Genomic DNA, 12451 nt, shown 5'->3' with positions numbered 1-12451 from the left:
AAATAGCACCAACAAGTTGGGGCTAGTAAAAATAGGTGTCGAAGGTCAAGGGGCGGACCAACAGCCAACCCCGCCGTTTACGCGGTACACCGAAAAACGGGGCTCTGGCGACCGAGCAAGAGCGGTATAACTCCCACCGTAAAAAACCCTTCCCGCTTCACTCCCCAACACCATAAATCCACGGTGCGTCTGACCCATAGTGGTCGGCTACGTGGTCTGCGTCTGCGCCATAGTGGCCGGCAGAAATCCAACCCTGGCAGAAGGGAATAAACTGCAACATAAACCTGGCAGTAGGTATAAAATGCGTCCAAGTGAGGAATGTCGGTAACAAACATTACTACTCCAGGTGGCAACCACTTAGTTGGAAATCCACCCGTGGGGCACGGATTCTGGAGGCCCCAAACTACGTTCTAAACCAACCTGGCGAGGTGGTGGCAAGCTTGGCCGCCTCGACAGTGATCGCAACAAGCAAACACTATAGCGAAATGGATAACGCGGGAGCTTTTCAAAGCTGCAAAAAAATCTTGCGTTCGCCGATCCTGCCAAGATCACCTGCGCCACCACAGATTGGTGGGTCAGTCCTGGCCAAGTTGGGAGATGGACAGGACACGCCGAACCGGGCAAGGACCCAGAGCAGCCCCTCCGGCTCGAGCCGCAGTACACCTCCAAAGAGGACGAAGGCGGATGGGCAAATCCGCTGCGCCGACAAGCTGTAGGAAATTGGACTGGTCCTGGATCAGCTCATAAACCTGACCAACGTGAAGCAGGTGAGGCACATAAACGTGCAGATGAAGGCGATGTTCGCCAGGATGAAGGCCCTCCAAGAAGACGCCAGCCGGGAGCTTGACATGGAGGTCGAACAGCGCAGCGCCCTCCCAGGGTGCCCCAAGTGTGGGGACAAACGAGTAAAACCGAGCAAAAGTCGCAGCAGACCACCCCCAGGCGAAAAAGGGACAGTTTCGCGCAAACGGACCATACGACAAAGGGGAAGAAGCCTGGGGATAAGAGAGCGAGCCCTCCAAGACGGCAGACGAAAGCAGCGGATCAAATCCCGGCTCAGCCAGCGGGAGTCCCTAGCCGTGGGAAGCAGGACACGTGGACGAAGGCGGAGACTAGGAAGAAGGCACGCCTATCGCGGAGACCCGACGCTGTTATAGTCTACGCGAAGGGAAAAACCTACAGCGAGGTCTTGGCTTTGGTCACCAGGCGAAGCGACGGACAACTGCAGGAGTTGGGGAGGAACGTGCACAAGGTCCAGTGCACAGCTATCGGCAACCTCCTGCTCGAGCTAAGCAGGGACGGAGAGAACAGCGCGTCGCTGATGAAGAGCGATCTGGAGGCGGTGCTGGATGGAGTCGCATCTGTGCGAGCCCTGACGCAAGACTCCAGATTGCAATTCCTCTCGACCCACTTGTCGCTAAAGAGGACCTGTCAAAGGCGTTGGTGTACCAGTTTTAAGTTGAGGCAAGATCGATAAAGCTAAAAAGCCTCCGACCTTCCTTCAGGGACACCCAAAAGGCAGTAGTGGGCCTGCCGTGCAACGAGGCACAGGCGGTCCTTGCCTAGGGAAAGCTGAAGGTGGGATGGACAGTCTGTAGAGACGACTCCAGACCCAGGTGTTTCAAGTGCCTTGAGCTCGGCCATATTGCAGCGCGTTGCAAGAGCCCTGCAAATCGCAGCGACTGCTGTCTCAAGTGCGGGCAAACCGTTCACAAGATCGCTAGCTGCACTCAAGAGGCCAAATGCTTCCTGTGCACCAGTGCCAGGAGAGCCGACGCTAAGCATATTGCGGGCAGCAGGAGATGTCCTATGAGCACCAAGCTACTGAGGAAATGAAGATCGTTCAGATTAACCTAAATCACTGCGAAGCGGCGCACCACCTGTTGAGCCAAGCCATGCGTGAAGTCCAAGCTGACGTAGCGCTAATAAGCGAGCCGTATAAGAAAACCTCCGGGGCAGACTACATACTGGACGGTACAAGATGCGCCGCAATCCTGATCAACGGGACAAGGCGACCTGTGCCTGTACAGCTGCTATCTACCACCACGCCTTTCCCTTCAGGAATTTTCGGCAGTTATAGACGAGCTGGCTAACGACGCAAGAGGCGAGCGGAACGTGGTCATCGCTGGTGACTTCAACGCCTGGGCAGAGGAGTGGGGCTCAGTCCACACGAACGCAAGAGGGCGAACCCTTCAGGAAGCCTTCGCGTCTATGGACGTAGCTCTCCTGAACACGGGGACGGAGCACACCTTCAGTCGAGCTGGAGCAGGGTCGGTAGTAGACCTCACCTTCTGCAGTGGCTCGCTTTTCCAGCGCGCACAATTGTCCGTCAGCAATGTATACACGGCAAGTGACCACGACATCACCAGCAGAGGATCCTTCACAGCCCCACCAGCGAAGAGGCACTTCAACCCAAAGACGCTCCAGCGGGACGCGTTCCTGAGGGAATCTGGGAGCCCCGACATCGGTGAGAACGCAGCGGCAAGCGCAATCAGCCTGACTAGAGCAGTCGAGAGGGCATGCAAATTAAAATTGATGTTAAAAAATTATTTAAAAAAATACTTTATTTTTATATTTTAATAAATTTAATGGTGATAAACTTTTTCACTTAAACAATATTACAAGACACTATTATCTGATTTTATTCTCGATCGTTCTCGATCCGATACCGAAACAGACTGACTGTTAGATTCTAAATCCTGATCCATTCATCCTCGGCCAGAAGCTTTTCTTTGGAAACTTCTTGAACTTTCAATTATGTTTAGAATAAAAGCTTGATGCTGAAATTATTTCTCTGCATTGTGAAATTCAATTATGCTGACCGATGCAGTTTGATTGAAGCGCAATAAGTTGACCATGGTTTGGTCTCCAAGCGGAAGCTGTGTTTTTTTTGGAGTTTGATTGTTTATCTTAGCGGGTAGCTAAGTGCTGGCAAAGGCAATGACAAAAACAAAGACAAAGGAAATGCCGCCTAGATTGAAATTTAAAATTTGTTTATAAACTGGGATAGAGTGCTATGTTTACGGGTTGGATAACTCTCCCCCTTCTAAAATGACGCGTCCCGCTTCATTACGAATTTCGTTTAAACGTTCATTTAATTCTGTTAAAAATACTTCCTCATTATTTGGTTTTTCTAGTTCTGGCCGTTTTTTGTTTGGTTACAAATAAAAAATATCTGAATTTTACTATTAATGTAGTAATCAAATACAAAATGAATAAAATTAATAATATGAAAGAAAGTGATATCTTGGTATTACTTATTTTAATGAAGGGATTTAAAATGTTTATATTATCTAGAGAGAGTTCCGAGTTATTGGACAATATGTAATCGGATATTTCATAATCTGTAAAATGGTTTGTGGTTATGTATTCAAGAATTTTACTTTCTAAATTGGTATATGAAATGATGTTTATTGTGGTTGTTCCGTTAAATGTTATTAGAAATGATCCATTTAAGTGGGAGTTGTTAACAATATTGTAACCATTTATAAAAATGGCACCATCTTGGATGATATCTATTTCCTTATTTCTTTCTCTTATTTTCTTACAAGTGGATTTTTCTCCATTTAATAATTTGGTAAAACAGGCTTTTTCCTTACTTATAGTACAGTAATTGTTAAAAAGTTCGGTCTTAAATGTAGACATTTCATAATATGTATTGTCGCATTTTGCGACTTGATTGCTTATTACTAGTTTTCCATCGCCTTTTGAAATCGCTTTAGCATAGTATATTTCGCATCTGTTATAAACTATAGGGAATTTTACATAAATTATTAAGAGTTCTTTATGTAATACGATTTTGAACTCATAGATATCCATTAGGTCTACAATGATTACTGGTCTTAATTCGTGACTAAATATTTCTTTTATTTCTTCATGGTTTAAAATTTTAGTATTAAAGACATCAATTTTAGCTAATGTGATAGTATCGATTAAATTTTGCAGGTCAAATGTTAAAAGTTTTAGGCGATGTTTTCTTAATGGTAAATCTTGGTCCATAAATACATGTTTAAAATCATCAGAAAGATATTCTATTTCTTTAAACAATTTGGAATTGATAATAAATCGTCATGATCCGGAGTTCCAGCTAACCACTTCCACACGGTGCCTAATTCATTAATTCCCCTTTTGGATCTAGATGATATTAAAATTAGTTCGATAACTTCTAAGTCGTATGTGATTTCCCATTGTGATCTTTTGTTAGTGTCTCTCTTTATGTTTTCTGATTCAACATTGATTATTTCTTTATAAAAACTTAAATTGGTTACGTGGAATAAATCGCTATAGGACTCGTAAGTAAGAACATCCTTTTTGCCTTTGAACAGGAAAAATTCGCGATTGGAGTAATCAATTATTTCTGAAGTGGCTATCATTACGAATGGTATTAGAAGTAACAAGAAATGCATTGTCTGTAAATTTAAAAGAAATATAATATTTGTTAAAACTTAATATTGTCTTTGTGAATAGTTCTGTTTCTACTATTGATTACTATTTTGTTAGGTAGGTTTTCCTTAACAATCTGCTTTTTATATCTTGTTTTTAGCTTATTTCTTTCCCCATGTTTTTTTTCATAAACAACCTGTCCTACATGATATTCTTGTTCTTTACGACCTTCATTATGTGTTTCTAACATTTTTTCCTGAGTGTTCTTTAGAATGTTTGGAATGTTTTTGTGTTCAATTTTATTATAGAGAATATCAAAAGGTTTTTGGTTTGTTGTAGAATGAATACTCTGATTGAATTCTTTTGCGGCTCTTATAATTATTTCAGAATAGTCAATGAGATTAAATTCTTCTTTTATGCAACGAGCTAATTATGTTAATGTCGAATGTGCCCTTTCAATTTGTCCGTTCGGGGTACTGTGTCTGGGGTCTGCGAAATGTAGAGTTAAACCACATCTTTGTGCAAAGGATTTAAATTGAGCAGAGGTAAAGCTCGGTTCATTATCGGTCATAATTACTTTGGCGTGAGGAAATTCTTGAAGTAATTCCATTACTTTATTCTCGATGTTTAGTTTATTTTGAATTTCTTTTACTACTAGGAATTTTGAATATGCGTCAATATAAGTTAAGAAAATAAGATTCTGCGCGTAATAAATATCGATGTGTAAATTTTCTCCCTCTTTAGTTGGGATAGGAGCTTCCCCAATAGGAATTTTAATTGGATGCCTGTTATATTTATTTTCGTTGCAAATTGTACAATTTTTTATGTATTCCCTTAATTTGGTAAGTAAATTTGGCCAATAATATAATCTATTGATTTGTTTGTAGTTTTCGTCTAGTCCTCTATGAGCTCGACAATGTGTTTCTTCTATTATAATCGCCCTATCTTCATTTTTTTCCACGTTTTGTAGAAATATTTTAGTAAAAAGAAATTTGTTAGTAAAGTTATTTTTTAAAGGTAATTGAATATGATAAAGATCTTCTAAAGTGCAATGAATTCTTACCGTTATGTTTGGTGGTAGATATTCCCTTAATATTGTTATTAAATTTTCTGGCGTATCATATTCTATTATATGTCGTGTCTTGTCAAAAACTTTCAATGAATCATGTATTGTATACCTTCCCGTTGTTAATAACAGTTGTTGTTGAAACTGATTTAACGGTTTACGGGTCTCATGTATTACATTTTCAAAACTACTTTCGGCAGAATGCTGTGTATTTTGATCTGAGCTTGATTGTTCTATATCGCTGTCTGTAAGGTTATTTAATTTTATTCGAGATAATGCGTCAGCGACGACATTTGTCGTTCCGGGCTTATATACTATTTTTGGGGTGAAACTTTCTATAAAAGAATACCATCTTTTCATTTCTATGTTCGGGTTTTTATCCGAGATTGTAAAAGATAAAGATTGATGGTCTGTTTGTATTTCTATACCGATTACTCCGTATAAATAATTTCTGAGATTTTTAAGAGCCCAAACTATGGCTAACAATGCTTTTTTATTTGTGGCGTAGAGTTGTTCGGTTTTATTTAAAGTTTTGGATATGAAAGTAATTGGTTTATTATCCTGTGATAATACCGCTCCGATAGCTACATCTAATGCGTCTGTTGTCAAAGTGAATTTTTTGTTGTAATCTGGTTGGACTAATTCCACTTGTCCTATTAAATTATCTTTTAGTTCGTTTAAAGCTTTTACAGCTGGATCATCTAACTGTATTGTAATTTTTGTAGACATTCTTCTAGAAATTTTACCATTATCTCCTCCTAAGTATTTGGTTAAGGGCTTGGCAATTTTTGCATAGTTTCGGACAAATTTTCGGTAATATCCAGTGAGTCCTAGGAAACTTCGAAGTTCTCTAATGTTTTTTGGAATCGGATACTTCATAATTGTAGAAATTTTTTCAGGATCCGTTCTAATTACATTGTCAGAAACGATATAACCAAGAAATGCTGTTTCTAATTTAAAGAATTTCGATTTTTCAAGAGAAATTTTCATATTAGCTTGTTGTAAAATATTAATTATTTGAATTAGATCAGTATAATGTTGTTCGATTGTATTTGAAAAGATTATTATGTCATCCATATAAACATGACAAGTTTTTCCGACTTGTTCTCTTAATATATCGTCCATTGCTCTTTGAAATATTTTGGGGGCGTTTGTTAACCCAAATGGCATACGTAAGAATTCAAATTTCCCGTTATTAATAGAAAAGGCTGTTTTTTCAATATCTGACTCTTTCATTTAAATTTGGTGGAATCCTGTTTCCAAATCAGTTGTTGAGAAATATTTTGACTTTCCTAAGTTAGATAGTATTACCAAAGACATTATAATAACAAGATGCGTAACGGCCATACATTGGTTTTGCACTATGCAGCCACTTTTTTGGTGACGACCAAAATTGTTCTCTTTTCGCTCGCCTAAAATCGAGAGCGTTAAAATCTAAAAATAGAATTGTCTTGCTTGTATGAGTAAAAACAATAAAGGAGATCGTGTGCATGTGTGCGTGCTTATGCTAGAAGACGATTTTAGGGCCAAAATCAATTTTGATCTAAGAAACAAATTTGATTAATTGCGCGCTTTTTTAAAAATATCAAAATAAAATATAAAAAAAATAATTTAAGTGAATCTTATTTGCATTTTAAATACTGAAAATTGGTAATTTTTATACTAGTAATTTGACTAAATAACTATAGTAAATAATTAAAACGTATACAAAGTAAATTATTAAAACTACTGTAATTTAAAACAAAGAACAACAAACAAAAAGAAATTACATTTAAAATATTTCATAAAAATAATTTATAAACTAAAATATTATTTATAAAATAAATAAAAATATGGAACTCTTTATTGCAAAATTGATTTCATTGATGCACGAAGTGCGGACATAAGCACCGAAGAATCATTGACGTCTTATATTTTTTACACGTCGCACGCTGAATACTCTAATGAAAACTATTCTAATATAAAATCATATTTGAAAATTATTATGCATTATTAGGTACATAGATTGTGCTATTATTATTTCTATGTTGAATTTAAATAATTGTTTTGTTAAGGCAATGCAAAACTAGAGTTTTTAATTGGTGGCAATTTATAAAAAATAATATAGATTTAAGTTTAAGAACTTCTAAAATGAAGGGCATATTTTGTCATTTTTACAATGCATGTGCATACGTGTGCACCAATACAGTGGTCAGCTGTCGCTGTATGCGTACAAGAGAGCTGCTGGCTCTAGAGCTCTCCGCTCTCTGGCTTTTGAATAAAATTTCGAGAAAGCCTGGAGCCACTTGAAAAGCCACCACGAAAAAATCGTGTGCAAAAAATTCGTATGGCGTTACGCATCTTGTTATTCTAATGTCTTTGGTATTACAGACGGGTCTTGCATCGGGTATCTGTCCGGTATTGTGCTTTCGTTTAATTTTTTATAGTCGATAACTAGTCGGTGTTTTAGAGTTCCATCTTCGTTTTGACCCTTTTTGGGTACTATGAACTATAGGGGTGAATTATAGGGGCTTCTACTAGGTCTTATTATTTGTTCTTTTAACATTCTATCGATTTCATTATTAAAGAAATCTGAGACTGACATAGCATAAGGATATTGTTTGCTATAAATTGCCCTGTCATTGACAGTATTTATTTCTCCTCGAATATCGGTTCGAAAAGGGATTTGCATATTTATTTTAGAATGCTCCTTTTCAATTTTATTCATAATTTTATTTTCGAAATCTTTCAGTTGATTTGAATTTATTATTAGATTATGAATTTTTTCTTTGTCGGAAAATTCAACGACGGCGTGTTCAGGATTTGTGGATCCCAAACTATTAGTTTTATTGTTGACGGATAATTCAACGTCGGAGTGATCAGGATTTTTTGATCCCAAGCTTTTTGATTGTAATTTGACAGAAATAACATCGTCGGCGTGTTCAGGATTTTTATTTCCCAAACTTTTCAATTTTAATTTGACGGAATTAACATCGTCTGCGCGTTCAGGATTTTTATTTCCCAAACTATATAAACTTCCTTCAGCAATTACTGATTCCTGTTCATACTCTTTTTGAGTATCGAAGTATTTTTTTATAATATACTCTTTCAACGGAAGAGTATTGATATCCCCAATTAAACACAATTCGTGTTTTTCTTCACTGACTTTGTATAAAAATTTTTCTTGTACCCCGTTATATTCCAAGATGCCTTTTTCAATATCTAGTTTAGCACCTATTCTTCTTAATAAGTTGATCCCAATTAATAGATCGGATTCTAGACCTTCGATTTCATAAAATAAATATCTAATATATTTATCATATGATAATATTTTATTATTGAATGCCCATGGACTGTGGATATTCTTTTATATATTGATAGTTCATTTTTGTTTTCGTAAATTCCCTTTTTAATATAACAGGCCGTGGCCCCTGTGTCGATTAATATATTTAGTTCCCTTTTTGTTTTTCTATCCACCCTTATTATATGAGGCATTCCTCTGTTGGTTGCTGATCTAAAAAATGGTCCTCGTTAATGTTGTTTACCCTCATAGTTTTTTGAGCTGGTTGAATAACTGACGCAGTTGATTCCCTTTTTAATGGGACTTACGGTTCAGTTTTTTGTGTTTGGGTTTGATTATAATTATTTCTTTGCAAAAAATTATTATAATTCTGCCTGTTATTATTGTACCTGTTATGATTTTTATTCGGACGATTGTAGTTATTATTCGGACGATTTTGAATCCTAATGGTGCTATCAACACTCATAGGTTCTGGTGTGGGTTGATCTTTGGAATTGTAGTTAAAATTCCAATTATTGTTTTGTCCACAGTTACCGTTTTGTGGCCAATTATTATTCATTCTATTTGAAGTGTTGTTATTCTGTCTAGAATTTACTGGGTTAAATCTAAGGTTATTTCACTGATTTTTATTTTCATTTTCGAAAGTTATTTGATTCTAATTCTTGGCACTTAGCCAAAGCGTTCGGCAAGTCCGGTGGATTAAGAGAAAAGAGAGTTTCTGAGATCGAACCATTCAATCCAGAAATAAAAATTCGAAGAGCGTTGCTTCTAATTGTTTTATTAGTTTCTTTGGTTATTTCGCTGTCCTTTCCATAAGTCATTATAGTTTTATTTACGAGTAATGTCATTTTCTTGTTAACTTCATTGTAAAAATCTGTAATGGTCATGCGTCCCTGTCTAAGGACTCTTAATTCTGATTCCAGAATATGGTTTGGTCTTTTATCATTATAAATAAAATCCAATCTGGAAAGAATTGCTTGAAAGTTTAAAACGGTACCATGGTTAGTTAGAGCATCATGTGCTGCTCCCATGATTTTATTACGTAGAATTGTTAAAGCAATAAAATATTGTTCGCTTCGAATTTTGTATAGACTCATGGCAGTTTCTGCCGCTTCTCTCCAGCCTACATATTGGGTTATTTCTCCTGTGAATTTTGGTAAAGATTTAACAACCTCTAGGGTAGTTTCACATTTTATAGTTGAGTCGATTGTTTGGATTTTATAATCCTCCACTACATTTTTGCTAGCGATTATCTGCCCTTCTATCCCTTCAATTTTTCTGGTCACTTCACTCAATTGTACACTTATTAATCGGTTAATTAATTCCATCGTCAGATTGCTGGCGTTGGATATCCCGCCCGCAGAGAGGATTGGTGCTGAACCTCCGGTTGCCATTGTTAAATTTAAATCTTCAAAACTTTTTATTAAATTTTCCAGATTGTTTTCCTATATTAAAGGTTTAAATAGATTTTAGATTTGTATTCAGCAGTGGCGGGGGATGGCTCTCTGCTCTTCCTTCCTTCTTGGTGTTGATTTATTATTATATTTTTTTGAATATTTCGGTTATATTTTTTGGTTTGGTTTCATTTCTTTTTGTTGTTGAGTTGAGTTCTGGTTTTGTAGAGTTCTGTTTTTATTGAGTTCTGTTTAGTATCGTGTTCTTGTAATTTGTATTAAGTATTCAGTCCACCTTTTTTTTTTAACTTCTTAATTGGATTATTGCATTGATTAATTTCCAATTAAGTTTTTCCACGATCACTGTCACAGTAGTTAGATGTCGTTGGATTAATGAGGATGTTTTAATTTTTCCTCTAAAAATATGGGTTGTTGGCGGCGCGAGTTCCGTTTTATATTTAACTTATTATCGTTAATATTTATTTAGAATTTTTAAATGACACCGCCCCACGTTGGGCGCCAATTAAAATTGATGTTAAAAAATTATTTAAAAAAATACTTTATTTTTATATTTTAATAAATTTATTGGTGATAAACTTTTTCACTTAAACAATATTACAAGACACTATTATCTGATTTTATTCTCGATCGTTCTCGATCCGATTCCGAAACAGACTGACTGTTAGATTCTAAATCCTGATCCATTCAACTTCGGCCAGAAGCTTTTCTTTGGAAACTTCTTGAACTTTCAATTATGTTTAAAATAAAAGCTTGATGCTGAAATTATTTCTCTGCATTGTGAAATTCAATTATGCTGACCGATGCAGTTTGATTGAAGCGCAATAAGTTGACCATGGTTTGGTCTCCAAGCGGAAGCTGTGTTTTTTTTTGAGTTTGATTGTTTATCTTAGCGGGTAGCTAAGTGCTGGCAAAGGCAATGACAAAAACAAAGACAAAGGAAATGCCGCCTAGATTGAAATTTAAAATTTGTTTATAAACTGGGATATTGCTATGTTTACGGGTTGGATAACTTGCATAGCAAGCATGAGGGTGTCGAGGAGCCACCGGGAACCAGTCTATTGGTGGACCGACAAGATCACGGAGGCTCGCAGAACCTGCCTTCGGGCAAGACGGCGGCAGCAAAGGGTGCACGGCCACCCCAACAACGTGATTCTGAGGCAAGAATACGCTGACAATCGAAGGGCCTTAAAGAGGCTCATCAAGCAGTCGAAGAGTAGATGCTTCCTGGAGCTATTCGATTCAGCCGAGCAGGACCCTTGGGGATCAGCTTATAAAATAGTGGTAAAAAAGTTAAGCCAGGCGAAACCACTGAAAACAGGCGACGCGGTCACGATGACAGCGATCGTGGAACATCTGTTTCCAATAGTGCCCTCGGATCAGCAACCTCCTCACGCGGCTCCAGGAGACTTGTCGCAGATAGCGCTCCGACCGGATGAAATCCGCGAGGTCGCAAAGGATATGCCTTCGGGGAAGGCGCCAGGGCCGGAATCCCAGACATCGCCGTCAAGCTTGGAATGAACGAGCACCCGGAGGCATTCGCTACCGTCCTTAACCAGTGCCTCACGGAAGGCCTCTTCCCAGAGCGCTGGAAGAGACAGAAGCTGGTACTGCTCCCCAAGCCTAACAAGCCTCCCGAGGACCCATCCTCATACAGAAGGATATGCCTGATCGACCACAAGGGCAAGGCTTTCGAGCGCTGTATCAGCCTCAGACTGCACGAGGCCATCTCCGCTGCAGGGGACCTCTCGGAAATGCAGTTCGGCTTTAGGAAGGCGAGATCGACCGTGGATGCTATAGGAACTGTCAAGGAGATCGCCTCGAAGGCAACTGAAGGCACGGAGGCAGCAAGGAGTACTGCTTGGTAGTACTGTACGATACAGACGGAGGCACACTTGAGCACAGGGTAACCTGCGGGGTCCCCCAAGGTTCCGTACTCGGGCCGCTGCTGTGAAACGCAATGTACGACGGTGTGCTACGGCTGTCACTACCAGGGCGAACCAAGGTGATTGGCTTCGCTGACGATATTGCCGTGGTAATCGTAGCAAAAACCGTTAAAGAAGCCGAGAGCCCGCGAATGCAGCTATCGGCATCATAGTGGAGTGGCCCTTAGCGGTCGGCCTGGACATTGCACACCACAAAACGGAGGCAGTGCTTATATCTAGCCGCAAGCAGGTAGAGACAGCCACAATCCGAGTCGGAGACACCACGGTCACGTCGGCGCGACCGATTTGATACCTAGGGGTCTTGTTAGACACTTGGCTAACGTTCAAGGAGCATCTGGCGGAAGCGAACAGGAAGGCGTCGAGT

General features: G+C 38.8%; 1 protein-coding gene across 1 annotated transcript; it reads left to right on the top strand.

Moving 5' to 3' along the window:
* The first annotated feature begins 1802 nt into the window (after positions 1–1802).
* On the top strand, positions 1803–11662 carry LOC122756649. The gene is made up of 3 exons (XM_044006866.1): positions 1803–2024; positions 2062–2467; positions 11163–11662. Exons 1-3 carry the CDS (start codon positions 1803–1805, stop codon positions 11660–11662), a joined length of 1128 nt encoding a protein of 375 aa, XP_043862801.1.
* The last annotated feature ends 789 nt before the right edge of the window (positions 11663–12451 follow it).

Source organism: Drosophila santomea, unplaced genomic scaffold (genome assembly GCF_016746245.2).
Source record: "Drosophila santomea strain STO CAGO 1482 unplaced genomic scaffold, Prin_Dsan_1.1 Segkk85_quiver_pilon_scaf, whole genome shotgun sequence".
NCBI classification, from domain to species: Eukaryota; Metazoa; Arthropoda; class Insecta; order Diptera; family Drosophilidae; genus Drosophila; species Drosophila santomea.
This window is presented reverse-complemented; position numbering and strand designations above follow the sequence as displayed.